The following is a 16,751-nucleotide window of genomic DNA, read 5'->3' as shown; positions in this document are numbered from 1 at the left end:
CTGGTTGTAAAATGAATCATATCTTTAGAAATCTGATCCCTTGTTTGGAGAATTTTCTCAATTTTCTCTGTTGCTTCCCTTCATTCCAGCACATTTCAGGAATGTTGCAGAAATATTGGGCTTTCTTGATTCCATCATTTCCTCCCACTACTAAGAAATGACTTCACAATCAAAGTCAATCAAAGTGATAGAGGCCACAACTCTCTTCCTCAGATGTCATTGGCATCCTACCATCTGCATATGATGATGGGCATGCAACAACTCAAGTAAGTTAGGCATAGCACAGCAGCTTAAATTGGTCTACTTTAGCCAATAGCTGAAGAGAGCTTTTTATGAAACACAGGATCCGTGAGATGTGTCTCATTTGAAGTGGTTATCGGGTTTTGTTGCGGATTGTTGGTTTTGACGTTGGCACCCATTGTAATCATTGATCATCATGGTGGCATATGCCAGCCAACAGGTGATGGCACCATTTTGTTCTGTGATTGATTCTCTCTCTGGGAGATAGGAACTAATGTTTAGAGCCATCATGTCGAATTCTTGAAGCAGTGCTTTGGGTGACATATTTTTTGTCTGGCTCCAGCTACCTCATTATAGAGAAAATTCTTAGGAATTTAATCATGTTCCACCCTGAGAAAACACTAAGTCACCTCTGCCTGATGAGGACCACCATACTTGGCAGCTTCACCCTTAAGCAGACTGCCATATTTGTGATTTTGTCTTTCTATGTCATGGCCAGAATGCGTCACAAACAACAGATTAAAGTTCTTGAATACCCTTTTCTTCATAGTTGTAAGTCATCCATGTTTCACAGCCATACAACATAGCACTGAAAAGACAAATATCAGAAGCCTATATCTTGCTGTAAAGAGTCAGCTTGATGTGATTGCATGCACATTATGTGAGTTGACCAAAGGTGGCAACTACTTTGATATAACATGCTGCCCCATAACCACAGTTTTCTGAATGGTTATAGCATTACAGAAGTAGCACAAGAACAACAAATTGTAGGCGTAGGAGCAACAATCTATGAATCTTTGACAGTTTTTTTGTGAGTGACAGATGCTGCAATGTTAGCACCGAGAAGCTCCCCGATAAATTCATACTACATTTTTTGTTTTTGCTTGCAGTCTCAGGAAATTGTAGAGCTTGTCACCTAAACTAGTTGGCAGGTAACTATATTCAATGTCTGCTAGAAAAGAATAGGTTAGAGGCAAAGAAGTGAAGATACCAGCAAGGTATGGGATAGGACAAAACACCATAAGGTAGAGGAGCAGAATTAGGCCATTCATGATTCTTTGTTAAGAGTCATGGCTGATAAGTTTCTCAACCCCACTTTCCTGCCTTCTCCTTATAACCCTTGATCTGCTTACCAATCAATAACCTACCTATGTCTTAAATATACTTAATGACTTGGCCTCCACAGCCCTCTGCAGCAATTAGTTTCACTGATTCACCACCTTTTGGCTGAAGAAATTCCTCCTTAACTCAGTTCTAAAGGGTTGTCCCTTCACTCTAAGGTTGTGCCCTTGGATCACAGACTCTACTACTGGTGGAAACATCTTCTCCCCATCCGCTCTATCTAGGTCTCTCGGTATCCTGTAAGTTTTGGTAATTTCCCCCTCAGCCTTCTAAACGCTATCTAATACAGACCCATTCTTGTACATCTCTTCTGGTGTCTCTCTGATGCCAGTACATTCACCCTTAGATATGGGGCCTAAAGCTGCTCACAATATTCAAAATGCAGCCTGGTCAGAGCATTACACAGACTCAGCAGTACATCTCTGCACTTGTATTCAATCTTTCTAGAAATGAGCATCAAAATTGCATTTGCTTTCCTAACTGCCAAGTGAACTTGCATGCTAGCCTTAAGAGAATTCTGAACTAGGACTCAAGTCACTTGTTTCGTTGAGTCCTGGACACAACCTTGTTTCATTTCATACTTCACTATGAAATTGTCAGAGGTGCTGTCGTCAAAATGTCCAGCAAAATGAATGTCATCATAAAGAATATGCGACTGAGGAGCTCTGTAGGCCATTCTTACCATTTTTTGTAGAATCCTACCTTGGTGACAGTATTGAATACTTTGGTGAGATATATGAATGGTAATTTTCTAATAGGCATAAAACTCAATCACATAGTGCATTCCTTGGTCAATATTAGCCTTAGTCCATTTGCACATTAAAGATGATCAAGATAGGTAGCAGTAGCTGCCAGGTTCCCTGAAAGCAGAACAGAAATGATCAAATGAAATTTATGCATTGCCTGAACTACCTCTTAGGGATTGTAATACCAGAATGGAATAAATGAAATAATCCTTCAGAAGTTCTTTCAGATTATATGGTGTTGAATGCAAACTAGAATTAGTAGCTATGAACTCAAGATCACAAGTCTGCTACAGCACTGCTCAAAACTTTGCTTTCATAGTGGCATCCTTGTTAAATCTCTCAGTAACAGCGAACGTATACAGCTGGAGTAAAACGTAGATCAGTTCTCTTTGGGAGGTTTAGTTGAAGTTCAGTGTCATTGTTCTGCAATGATTTAACTTCATTCCGAGAAAGATCACTAACAACGTAATAAGAATTAGAGAACTTTGCTCAGCCAACTACTTTACCTTACATGCAAGGTGGAATAGTATTTCATCCATCCTGACAGAAAGAAAATGGAACAAAATGCTGAAATTCACAAACATTTAGTGGAAATACTGTAAAATATATATTCTATACATAAAGATTATTTTTGTAGATATAATCTTTTCCAGTACTACAGTGAAGGTTTGCGTTTCCATTAATTTTTAAGTGCATGAAAAGGCAAAGAAAAGTCAAATGCAGCAATATTATGATCTTATTCAAAAAAAAGACATTCAGATGTAAGAACAATATCTTGAGGGGGGAGGAAGGATCCTGAGGAAGGGTCACCGGACCTGAAACGTTAACTCTGTTTTCTCCTCCATGGATGCTGCCAGACCTGCTGAGATTTTCCAGCAACTTTGTTTTTGATCTTGAGGGGGAACTCGTTGCTTTTGTGTACGTCCATATGCTTTCATCCAAAAATAGAAGTAAAACAGTGAGAAGAAAAGTGAAGAAGCAGATAAATATTTTGTGAATTTTGAACAGGGCAACAGCCCATCTGCTTACATATTGTAGAATGACTCTGGAGATGAGAGAATACGTATCCATAAGGGTTCTCCAACATTTCTGTTGTAACATCCGTTCAGGAGCTGAGAAAATTTCAGAAAAATAAATCACATTTTTTCTGGCTTTTCCACCAAAATTAGAGCCTTTGAGAGAATGAGACATTGACAGTGCCACACATCCATATCAGAGTAACATTGGTAATATTTTAAAGCCAGTAGAAGACACTACAAAACCTGATGGCAAATAATAAATATCAGACACATGTTGAATGTGTTTCGTCCTTTTGGAAATTGGGAGTCAATTGATAGCGTAATGCAGGGAAACCTCTAACTAGGTCAAGGGTATTAAAGTCTGCTACATATCACAGATGATTCAGTTGCTTGAAAATGAATTATAGACAAAAGGTCCCAGATATATTTCCTGAGTTTGAGTTAATTTGAGTTAATTGTTCTCAGCTACAGCAACATTGTAATAATGACCTCAGCACTCCTGAACATGGAAAAAGCAAATGAAAAATAAAACCAGCCAGCTTCCCATTCCTCAATCTATCTGCAACTGCTCACGAGCCTCATCTGAATGTAGGGTTAGCTTAGCTATGATGCTCTTTGAAATTAAATCTGTTACTATTTATTTTGGGAAATTACCATAGATATGATGTTATTTTGCAACAACCATGATCAATTATGACAAAATAAGCTTGCAAAATGCAAATAACCTTCACAAGTCATGTTGCATTGCAAAACATTAGATATTTATGATAATGAGATAACAAGGTGTAGAGCTGGATGAACACAGCAGGCCAAGTAATCTTTCTGTATTTTTTAACCACTTTGAAATAATGGCAGTGTCCAGGAGGCCCAGGTTCAGGTCACACTTGCTCCAGATGTATGCAATAAGATCTCTGAACAGGTTAATTAGAAACTTTCCATATTCACATCCCTGAGGGCTCAGTGGTGCAGTGGTAGTGCCCCTATCTTTCGGTCAGGAGACTTGGGTTCAAGTGCTCCCTGCTTCAGAGGTGCATAATAACACCTTTAAATTAGGTTAGAAAGTATCTATGTCAACAGAACACATCCAATTACACTAGAATGTAGTCTGTAGCTATGAAAAAATATCATTGCAAGCAATAGTGCCAGAGGTGAAACACGTCATTTGTAATTTTACAAAATTTTGTAATTTCAACATCATGAAGCCTTCTGACAAAGTCAATAAGACCACATTATTTGAAGTGGTAGTAAGTAAGCTGGTGAGCACAGAATACTGGTTCAAAGGTGATGATTTTAAAGGCAGATTATTTAGTGGAGATTCGGGAGAATATTTTTGAGAATAATTGGAATGCATTGCCTGGAAGTGTGGTGGATGCAGATTCAATAATATTTACAAGAGAGAGCTGGAGAAACACTTGAAAAATTCAGAAGAGTGGGAGTAATTGGGCAGCTCTTTTAAATAATCAGCACTGACACAATGGCTCAAGTTGCCCCCTTTGGTTCTGCACTGCCCTACAATTCAATGACAATGGCCAAGGGGTCACAATCTTCTCAAGGCTCTGCAAGTAATATCTGACTCATAGTGTAAAATTTGTTTATTTTGCCAAAGTTATCACCAGATCTGCTGAATATTGCCAGCAACTTGCTTTTCAACTTTTCAGTGTCTATGGTATTCTGTTTTTACTGGAGCGCAAACTTGCCTGGCACATATCGTAAATCAGCTTTCAAGGAGATTCATACCTTCCTGACAAACAGCAGATTTACCTGAAGATTGGAAAATATAAGTCTTCCACTTTGCAATTCCATCCAATGCAAACCTTTTCAGCAATATCAATGATTTGACTAGAACTGGCTGAGGACAAATCGCTGAGACAATTGGTAATTTTTTCAAAGTTCACACTGACATGTGCCAACTTATTTAGGGAAGGTTTCAACTGCGACCTTAAAGGGTGTGGTGTCTGGCGTTAACTATACCTTGTCTCTAAGAATAGCCAGTTGGCATGGTCAAATTGAACTATGTTGTGGTGACATCAGATCATATGGAAATAAAACCAGAGACTGCAGGGTTCTAGAAGACACCCCTTCCCACCACATCTCATATATTGTGTCAATATAGTTTGGAACTGGAGGAGCACAGCACGTCAAGCAGCATCGGAGGAGTTGGAGAGTTGACATTTCGGGTCAGGAAACTTCTTCAGAACTTCACTTCTTCAGAAGAAGGGCCCGGACCCAAAACATCGACTCTCCCCCTACTCCTCCGATGCTGCCTGACCTGCTGTGTTCCTTTAACTCCACACTGTGTTGCCTCTGACCCAGCATCAGCAGTTCTTGCTATCTCTGAATATCTCATATACAGTTATGTTTAATAACACTTGTCAATGCTCACTCACAAGTAGATAGATCTCATCTTAGCAGCAGTGACCAGACCTTGATAATTGGAGGCAAATGGCAAGGAGTGCCTGAAGTGAAGCCCAGTGGAGTTTCATGCTACAGGTGAAAATTGAAACTAGCCCAGCAATCTGACTCTGGGAGCATGGCAAATTCCCAAAGGGAAACCCAACAGTAAAATGAGATGACAGTAACAACAGTGATCAACCTCAAGGCTCACCTAGGCAACGAACCACGGAGAAGGAAAACATGCACAAAAGCTGTAGAAATGCAGGAAATAGCTCACTGCAGGAAAGTCAGCAAGCTTCCAGCAAAAGCAAGTGAACTCTGAGTAAGTAGTTTCACGTGGATTACTGGCATAAAGAAGAAATGAAAGCTCAAAGAAATTCACTAATGGCAAATACATGAAGAAACAGGGATGCCATTAAGGAATCTGACCAGCAGAAATTTAGCTAGTTTTATAGAGAGCCACAAATGCCAAGAGGAAGATAATGTTACAGCAGCAGCACCAAAATTTAAACAGACGCCACAGTAATCTGTGTTTCAGCAGCAGAGGACAATGGAGCAGAGGATGAATTCTTCCTTTGGGATGTGGCAGAACCAGTGCAACGTGCCAGCTCGGCTAGATGCGCAGACCCATAAGAGCAAGCCTGGAATGTTGAGATCATGGTTGGAGACAAGAAAATTGATTTTAAATTGGATACAAGGGCAGATGTATCGAATCTTTCAGAAGCTTGCTCGCCATGTTCAAGGCAAACAATTCTCAGACCAGCTTTGATTCAAATTTGGGGCATATGTATTATTAGAATCGAAATCAAAGAGCAGATCCACGCTAATCTTTGCTAGAATGAAAGAGAGATAACAGAAACCCTATGGATCATTCCAAATCATTTTGATTCTTTATGAAGCAGAGCTATGCGTATAGCTTTGAATATTCTCAAGTTGGCAGTCACCAGAGGCAACAGTCATAAGACTATTAAAGGGCAAGGTAGACCTTTCATTCTCTTAAAGAAGCAGCAACACATGGTGGAAAAAGAGGCAGCAATGATAAAGATGGAACTCAAGATATTGGGTTTGCTCTTTCAGGAGGTAGTGATAGAAAAGGAACCCATGTTATTCATTCAGTGCAAGCACGGGTGTCAGGCCTTCCTGTATTCCTGAATTCAGGGGGCAATGTCTCTGGTGTCACTTTTTTTAAAAGAAGGGAATTTTTTTTTGTTAAAGAAAGCAAATAGGAGGTAAAGTTCTGTATTTATTCACAGAACTTGCCAGGAGATGTAACGACAGCAAATGCAGCCACAGTACGAGGAAGAAAATCCTCCCTGTGTTGAAAGCCAGAGCACTACACAGAAGCAGGAATGAGACCTTTCAGCAGCACTCTATACACAGTTGATACATGATAAGGATCTGTGGATTTTCAATTATACCTGACAAACAAATTGGCTCAATATCTCACAAGTGACTATATAACACTTAAAATCAAAATCAGAAATGGCGGATATATGAAGCTTCCCATCAGACACAGAAGCCTGTCTCTTTTAAAGTTATATATTTTGTAACTCCAGCATTTTTATTTTATCTTATCAAACCATAGTTAGATATGGAGTAAGGGATAAACTAGGGAGCTTAAGGACAGTTTTGTTGATGAAAAGAATATTTTGTTAATGATTGCGAACTTTTACAAAGTTCCCCTTATAGTAAAGCCATATTTCAGTAATGCATGAAAGTACAAGCAGTAAAATGAAATATCTCTTCACTCATTTTGATGAAAGCTTGAGCTTGTCATCAGTAGTAATGCAATATCAACAAGATACAATTTGTAATCTGTTTGGACTTCATAAAGTAGTCAGGTAAAACATCAGGTTTAGTAATCAGATCTGCACAAAACTTCAAATAGACATTGTTTTAATGTGAATCACGAAAGGCTTTTTATAGCATGAAGAGTAAAATCCCTCCCCATGCTGTTTTCCATTACGAAATTATTTCTGTAAAATGGAAAGAATATCTATGAATTTGGTCTGTCCCTGGACTGACCTATCCCCTCCCTACCTCCCCACCTATACTCTCTCCACCTATCTTCTTTACTCTCCATCTTCGGTCCGCCTCCCCCTCTCTCCCTATTTATTCCAGCTCCCTCTCCCCATCCCCCTCTCTGATGAAGGGTCTAGGCCCGAAACGTCAGCTTTTGTGCTCCTGAGATGCTGCTTGGCCTGCTGTGTTCATCCAGCCTCTCATTTTATTATCTTGGAATTCTCCAGCATCTGCAGTTCCCATTATCTATGAATTTGGTAATACTTTGCATCTGGCATGTTGCTCTACCTAATGTTTGATGCAAGGAGTGAATCAGCCCATCCGGATCATGATAAATGCAAAAATTTTTATTAAAAAACAGAAAATATTGTGTATGGCAATGGTCATGATTCAGAGGCTAACTATCTACTGCAAAATGCAATGTGTTCAAATAAACGACTGTGAGCTGCTGCAGAATTTAAAAAGGCAATTTAACTCGAGAACACCTGGTAAACAAAATGATCCAATTACACAATCATCGAGAAACCAATATGAAAAACATAGAGATTAAATTATAGGGTCTGCTGCTACATTGCACTTTATCCAAGATCTCCCATTTGGAAGTTTTAATGCAATTACTACTGACCAGGAAAAAAAATGTTTTTTTACTATTAGTATAATGCCAATATGAACGTTAAAAATATGAACCCTTTGCCAAGCCAACCACAATACAGCCATCAGTACAAACCTGAACTACAGGCAAATTTTCTTAATCTTACTGTTCTTTGACAAATAGATTAACACACCACTTCCTTTCTGCTTCCACACTAGAAAACCGACTGATTAAATATAGATTTTTCCAATTTAACTATTTTTTTCATAAAAGAACTTACTGTCTAACAGGTAGACTAGGAAGTCTAGAACAGTCCTTTCAAAATGATGGCCCTTTTACGGTTTAAGCAAACCAGGCTGACTAAGCTGCACATGTTTTTGGCATTCCTTTGCCAACGCTGGAACACAGCCAAAATTTCAGCTACATTCCACATGTTCACTTCCCAGCTTCTATGAGACTGCTTCTTAAACATGGACCTTGATGTCAGTTTGGATGGAAGCCTCTTCTTCAGTCTTTTTATCCCCCTTTTCAGAAACGTTTTTTATTGAGCAAATAGGAAAATGAGCCCACTGGCAGAGAAACTAACTTCAAACAATCTTGAAAAGTTGTAAATTTGCACAATATTATGAAAAAGACTACTTTAGGTCATATTTCACAAGTTCACAAAAAGAAAACGGGCTCTTTTTGGCTCAGAATCGCTCGTCACAGAGTTTTTCAAGTCTTTGAATGCAGGATTCTGCATGCCACTCTACACCAGGCTTTAACTAAGTAATGTAATGTAATGTAATGCATTGTTCCATGTACTCAGAATGATAAAAATCTATTTCCAAAAGATAAATTCAAACTTCAGAGGTTTATGAATCAAATATCAAATACAATTCTTGACTGACTAATTTGAATCTGCGCTACCAAACATTGATTTGACAAAAGACTCAAAACTTAGCTGAAGTGTTACTTAGAGAAATTCCAGATGCAACTGGAAAACATTTTCTGAACAGTCCTTGGAAGACAGAATTGTTGTGTTGCAAAGAGATGCAAATGCAGTAAATATTCATTAATGTAGCCTAAAAAAATCACTAACCAAGATTGTGGCTGAAAATAGCCAACAGTCCAATGTAGTGAGGAGGAATGGGATACAGGGGAACTTAGCTGTCTGGATACAGAACTGGCTGGCCAACAGAAGGCAGCGAGTGGTAGTAGAAGGAAAATATTCTGCCTGGAAGTCAGTGGTGAGTGGTGTTCCACAGGGCTCTGTCCTTGGGCCTCTACTGTTTGTAATTTTTATTAATGACTTGGATGAGGGGATTGAAGGATGGGTCAGCAAGTTTGCAGACGACACGAAGGTTGGAGGTGTCGTTGACAGTATAGAGGGCTGTTGTAGGCTGCAGCGGGACATTGACAGGATGCAGAGATGGGCTGAGAGGTGGCAGATGGAGTTCTACCTGGATAAATGTGAGGTGATGCATTTTGGAAGGTCAAATTTGAAAGCCGAGTACAGGATTAAGGATAGGATTCTTGGCAGTGTGGAGGAACAGAGGGATCTTGGTGTGCAGATACATAGATCCCTTAAAATGGCCACCCAAGTGGACAGGGTTGTTAAGAAAGCATATGGTGTTTTGGCTTTCATTAACAGGGGGATTGAGTTTAAGAGTCGTGAGATCTTGTTGCAGCTCTATAAAACTTTGGTTAGACCGCACTTGGAATACTGCATCCAGTTCTGGTTGCCCTATTATAGGAAAGATGTGGATGCTTTGGAGAGGGTTCAGAGGAGGTTTACCAGGATACTGCCTGGACTGGAGGGCTTATCTTATGAAGAGAGGTTGACTGAGCTCGGACTTTTTTCATTGGAGAAAAGGAGGAGGAGGGGGACCTAACTGAGGTATACAAGATAATGAGAGGCATAGATAGAGTTGATAGCCAGAGACTATTTCCCAGGGCAGAAATGGCTAACATGAGGGGTCATAGTTTTAAGCTGGTTGGAGGAAAGTATAGAGGGGATGTCAGAGGCGGGTTCTTTACACAGAGAGTTGTGAGAGCATGGAATGCGTTGCCAGCAGCAGTTGTGGAAGCAAGGTCATTGGGGTCATTTAAGAGACTGCTGGACATGCATATGTGCACAGAAATTTGAGGGTGCATACATGAGGATCAATGGTCAGCACAACATTGTGGGCTGAAGGGCCTGTTCTGTGCTGTACTGTTCTATGTTCTATTGTTTTGTGTATTTCCTTCTCCTACAATCCATTCCCAGCAAAATTTCATAAGAGTTTTGTTTACCTAATACCAATAGGAATTATAACACCACTAAAATAACACCATATGCCTCAAGATTCTGTGTCACGATTTTTGTTATCTTTTCACTGAACTATTTGGGACACTAGTTATAGAAGTCAAATATTTGTTCAATGGTTTAGTTTAAGTAAGTCAACTAGCCTAAAGAAGAAATTAAACATCAAAGTTCTAATGATATCCTTAACTAATTGAACTTTGCTTTTACAGTTTATCATGCCAAAAATGCTCAAGTGAATCAGAGAGATTGCACAAATATTATGGGCCAGAATAAATCCCCTTCAAGTATATCTAGGAGACAGCCTAGACCCTAAATTTTATTTAAAAAGGCAAGTGCAAGGATCTGGTTTTCAAATATAACTAAGTCACACTACTTGGTTTTAAGCAAAACATACTTTATTCTTAGCCTATAGTTAAAAAAACAAATAAAACAAAGAAGAATTGGTATAACTCTATTGGAAAATGTAACAGAATAATAGACTATTTAACTATTAAAAGGCAAGTGGTCCAATATAGCAATAACCTATAAATACACCCTTTGCAAAAACAAGTTCAGTAACATACACTGTCTCACATGCGATGTTTCTTCAGTCAAGAAGAAAAGAACACCAATAGAAAATTTTGGTGGACAGGAGATATGACAGCTTCCACAACCAACTTCAAAACCCAACAACTACTGAAAGCTAAACTACAACCCTGGTTTTGTGGGAGCCCGGCTCCACTCATTCATGCTGCATGTATTGCTCCAATTAAAAAAACCCAAGGCCTCACAAGTTGTTTACTTCATTGGCTTGGAAGAGACAGCTTGGTATCTATGGTTCAAAACCTCTCCTCAAAAAAGGGCAAAATACACCTCTTAAACCCATAGTATTGTCACACTAAGGAAGGGGAAAGATGCAAAAATATGAAATGTCCCAAGAATCAATAAGGCACTTTGATACTTTCTTCCCATTAATTTGCTCTTCCTCTGGCCTTTGCAGCACTCACTGTTTAATAGAAACATTCTCATTATCACCTGTCATTCTCAAGTACTTAGGTATTTATTCTTCATTGCTAGCCTGAACAACAAACATATCAGTTATCTAAATACAAGCAAAATCACTATCCAACAATGTGCTTCATCATCAAATGTTAATATAGCGGTCGCTATCTGCGACAGAAGAGTGCATCATTGGCTGGTTGTTCTCCTTCTAAGCTAAGATCAAGGACGCCAATTATATAAGAACTAGGATGATGAATTAGCCACATGGGTCCTTAAGCTTGCTTTGCTATTATTCTACCTCACTGATCCACTGATTCCCTGGATACCCAAGAATCGGCCATAAACATTAGCCTTAAATATATTCAAAGACTGAGGCATTCAAAACTCCCTTAAGTAGGGAGGTTGAAAGATTTGTAATCCTTTAAATGAGGAAATTTCATTACATCACAGTTCTAAATAGTCTACTATGATGGTAGCCTCATGATCTAGATTGTGCAACCAGGGGAAAAAACTGTCAGTATCTACCCTATCAAGCTCCATCAGAACTTTATATATTTCAGTGTGACCATCTCTCATCCTTCTAAACTCTAGATAATGTAGGCTTTACTTACTCAAATCTTTATCTTTGGAGAACTTTCTCATTCAGAAATCAAAATAGTGGATTTTCAGTATGCTACTACTTTACATATAACAGCCAAAACTGTGCACAGAAGTCCGGGAGTTCGGTCACCAAAGCAAAACCGATTAGACTGTGGAACAAAATGGTAACTTGCTTTGTGTTTTCAGCTATGAAGTGTAATTGTGTTGAAATTATATTATCAGCAGAGGGTAGAAGTAAGAAATGGAAAATGATTCAATCATGAAAATAACATGTTTTGATGTACTGCATCTGATAATAGGTTTTGAAATTCTATATCTTACACTAGCTCCCATAAAATTTGAAAGCTCTCAAATATTACAGAACACCAATACACAATTGACAGTTTAGACAGATACAATGCTCTTCCCAACATTCTGAATTTTTTTTGCTAACATAATTATTTCATCAGCCTTCTCTTTCTTGTTCAACCCATTTTTAGTAATATTCCTTTTTTTTAAGATTCCACCCATAGATTACCAATACTTTATAATAGTTGATGGAAATTATTACTAAACAAGAGTATCATAATATTCAGAATTCATCACCTTTTCAGTACTGGGGTACATGAACCTTCACACATCAGGAACATCTCATTCTTGGAAATCTTCTTACCAAGCTACCACAATGCAATTGGCTCACAACACCCACACAGAGAAACAATAGAGGAGTGCAAGGGCAGCACAACCTTCTTGTGCACTGAGTGATTAGCCTTTGTTTTTGTAAGAGTAGTGCTGCCAGAACCTATATTATAGAAAACTACCACATTATCAAACAAAACACGAGATGAGAATAAAGGCTCCACAAGGCACACTCCGACTTCAACTTCTTGAGAGCAGTTATTCATGAGCACCAGCAGAATGACTCATTATCTAGCTTCTGTTAAAAGAAGACTTCCTTCTATTCTCACCCCTCTTGGGCTGACGATTCATATTGAGATGGAGTTCATGAACTGAAGTTGCACAGACTGAGTGGAAGGACTGAAAATTGTATACTTTTTATTTCTTTATTTTTCTATTTTATTCCTATGCTGGACTTCTTATTTCTTAATTTTTCTATTTCATACCAAAGAATCTGCACTTAAGTATGTGTACTTGGGTATCTTTGTACTTAAGATGGCGCAGTAAGTGGTGTCTTTGTAAATTTTTCATTGCACTCACGAACACGTGACAATAAAGCTAATTCTAATTCTGTTATCAGAATCATTGGACTTTAGGTATTTTCTAAGGAATTGATTTGGGACGGCCTTCTGGGGAGCATGGTGGGGCGGGGGTGCGGTGGGGATGTGGTGATGGGTTTGGTAACAAGCAACTTGCCAGTAATTCTCACAGGATTGAACATCAAGACGACTCTTCTCCCTGGGTCCTTTTCATGCAGCAAGGGGGAATTTTCTACTGCAGGTATGTCCAGGTATTTTAAGAAGTGTAAAAATCAGTAAAAAAAATTGTTAACCTAGTCAGTACAAGCAAAATGTCTTAGTCGCATCATAATATGGTGTGACAATGCGACAATAGCCTTTATTTGTTTGACACACATATAACGGCACAAAATAAATGCACACATAAATAAAACTGAGTTTCCATGTGTCGCACAAGTTTTCATCTGCCTTACAGTCCCCATCTCATACAGGAAGCATTACGGAAGCCAACGTCCCATCCATGGACTCCGTTTACCCTTCTTGCTACTGTAAGGTTGCCAACATCATCAAAGGCCCCTCCCACTCTGGTAATGCTCTTTTCCAACCTCTCCTGTCAGACGGAAGATACAGAATCTTGAACAACATGGACCAACAAGTTCGAAAACAGCTTGTTTCCTGTTGTTATTAGACTGCTGAATAGACCTCTCTAATTCCAATCTAATGTTGACCTTGCCTTGTGCACCTCTTCTGCAGCCTTAATCTTGGGTGCCTGGCTCTGTCAAAGCAACCTATGATCTGTATGTCCTTGTTTTTGCTTGCAAAGCAAAACGTTTCACTATGCTTAGGTACGTGATAACAATAAATCAAATCAAAAGCTCTTGCTACAGCTGTAAAACATCCTCAATACCTGTTAGCCCTGCTCTGATTACGCCCCTCTGCAGCTCAATTATGGGACCACCAGGGGAGAATCGCAATTTTACTCTCCAAATGATTGCATCTAAACTTCAGTCTCCACCTAGCCCACTGCTTCAGGCCAAATTGAAACGCGGGGCCGACAGGAGAAACATAGCTATGTTTCCCTCCAGCACTCACAGTACCAATGAAGGAGGATCACAGCAGAACAAATATTACTGAGTCTTCAACAATCTCAATAAACGGGTCGGCAGAACTTTATCATCCAGCGACAGCGTTACTTAAACTGTGCTGCTGGTTCTGTAATGCCAAGCTCTGACGTGTAAGCTGAGCCCAAAGCAGAGGTTCGTACATCGCCGCAATGTGCTGGTATGTGAACTACTCCAAGTGATGCAGCTCCCAGCGGCATCACTCTCTCCATCCCGGCATGTTTGCTATTAAAGGAGAGGGTTGTTGTGGAAACCGGATCCCTCGTACTCGTTTATTCCTTCAGTCCAGACGTTTCATCTCACTTTATTCAGGGGGGAAGCTCAAACGAGTCCCTCCTGACAATGTGACTCGTTAGGGATTTTCTTACCAAAAAGAAACAAAAATCGGGATTAAAGGCAACAGTCGTGTGGAACGATCGAACTGAAACTAACCCAGCACCGAAAATTAGCGCTTCAAAACTCAATTTTCTCCGATACAGTTCAAAACACCAATCAAGGACGGCCATGCATTAACAGTTTCTACACGATCTATGCACAGCCAATGCTGTATTAAGAAAGCAGAATGCGCTGTTTTGCTTATTTCCCCCTGTGTGTGTATGTGTGTGTGTGAGAGAGAATCACATCTTACCTTGGAGATGATCAGCGGCTCCCCATGTTCAAGGCCACCTTTCAGACTGAATCCCCAGGGAGCGCCTCCCTGCAGAAACACTTCCACAGTCACACAGTTGTGTCTCCCTTTCAGCTTCTCGACTTTTGCTCTGTACACGCTGGGGTGCATCCTTCCACCCCACCCCCTCTCTTTTTACACACAAATGAAATACTCCGATAAAAGGCTCCGAAATGCAATTTTTGTTTTTGCAATGAAACTTGCTCGGGGTGGGGGGAAGAGACAAAACCCTGGTGTCTGCCCGACTGCTCTGTTTCTCCGCAGAAACAGTGTCTGGACTAGTGCATTTCACTTAGCACCATTCCTTCAACACACCACCTCAATGGCAGACTGCAAGATGCTTGCACGCATTTCCACAATGTTTCTTTTCTCTCTCCCTTTATGGTTGAGCAAAATAAATGCAGCTAAAATTCCTTTAAAATGACAGGAGCGTTTTTCTTCAAAACGAGCACAGAAATACCTAGAAAAGCAGCAAGCAGCGTGCAGAAACTTTTCACTTGATTGATTATGCGCTCTCCATTCGATTCATATTTACCATTACAACTGAGCTTCGGGCGTGGGGAGAGAGAAGGCGCTTTCCCGTCACTGCTCCTGGCTCCTGATGCTCGCCTGTCAAAAGAAATCACAAGAAGAGGCGGGGGGTGTATTTCCAGTCACCTGGGGCTGTTTTGTTCTTCCATGCAATCTCCTCCAGCAAAGATCACAGGTTATAATCACAGGGGGTAGCAATGCAGCCTGTTGCCGAGTCGCTGGAAGTTGGATTTGTGGAGCAGGAGGAGTTGGCACTGGGAGTGCATGCTGGAGTCAGTGTCCCTGTCGGTGGTCGGAGCCTGGGCTCATTCAGCTGGAGCCGCCTCCCCCAGCCGCCGCTGCAGTTCCTCCCAACAGCGCCTCCTCGCTTTACTCCTGTCTCTCCACTGGCGGCTCTCGGAGTTTCTCAGTCGCAACAGCAGCACAGACTCCCCACCACTTTCTCTCCCTCCCCTATGCTATCTCTTCCGCCCTATGCCAGCCTCTCGCCCATTCACACTGACCAGGAAGTTTGCAGGCACCCGGTCCCGCATGCGCCCTGCTCAGCAGCGCCTCCAGGGCGGACGCTCCCGCTCGCCTGAGGCTCCTGGAAAAAGCTTCGGGATGAGGCTTGGCTCCCTGTTACCCTCAAAACCGAAAGGAGAGCCAGCCGAGCCGTGGGCAATTGACCGCAGTAATCTTATGCTGTACAGCAGCCACAGCTCATCGTTTCCCTTAAAGTAGCATGTTCACACAACGCCTTTTGAATGTATGATACTAGTGTCAGGTCTCAGACATGAGGGAAGCGAGCAGTCCGCCTCGCTTCCTGCTGATATTGCTCACATCAAGCTCACAGCAAGAAGCGATGTGCGGATGACACAAAACCTGGACCGATGATGAAGTTTTGCTAGAAGTCACACGACACCAGGTGTATTTGAAGTCCCAAGCTTTCCGAGCGCCGACGAAAGGAGCAGGGATTTCAAATAAACCTGGTGTCGTGTGACCTTGTCGGCTCCAGTCCACAACCACCTTATGATGAACAGTGAGGAGGATAGAGTGAACATCAAAATGTTTCCAGGTAAGGAATGAGGATCGTCAACGACCTGAAGAGCGTTGAGAGAAGATTTTGGAGAGGTGTTCGAAGCCGGAAGGATCGGGACAGAATAGATAGGGACAAAAACTGCACCCACTGAAAGAGTTATGATCAGAGATAATGGGAACTGCAGATGCTGGAGAATCCAAGATAACAAGGTGTGGAGCTGGATGAACACAGCA

At 40.7% G+C, this 16,751-nt stretch overlaps 1 protein-coding gene across 1 annotated transcript in view; it reads right to left on the bottom strand.

Moving 5' to 3' along the window:
• The window catches only part of shroom3 (shroom family member 3), a 402,329-nt gene extending 386,370 nt beyond the window's left edge, over nt 1-15,959 (bottom strand). Inside the window, exon 1 of the mRNA XM_059646412.1 lies at nt 14,928-15,959. Within this exon, the coding sequence (XP_059502395.1) occupies nt 14,928-15,077 (150 nt within the window). The 5' untranslated portion in view covers nt 15,078-15,959. The remainder of the gene's footprint in view (nt 1-14,927) is intronic.
• Between the last annotated feature and the right edge of the window lie 792 nt (nt 15,960-16,751).

This window comes from Stegostoma tigrinum, chromosome 1 (genome assembly GCF_030684315.1).
Source record: "Stegostoma tigrinum isolate sSteTig4 chromosome 1, sSteTig4.hap1, whole genome shotgun sequence".
NCBI classification, from domain to species: Eukaryota; Metazoa; Chordata; class Chondrichthyes; order Orectolobiformes; family Stegostomatidae; genus Stegostoma; species Stegostoma tigrinum.
The sequence above is the reverse complement of the archived record's forward strand: the minus strand, read 5'-3'. Positions and strand labels throughout refer to the sequence as shown.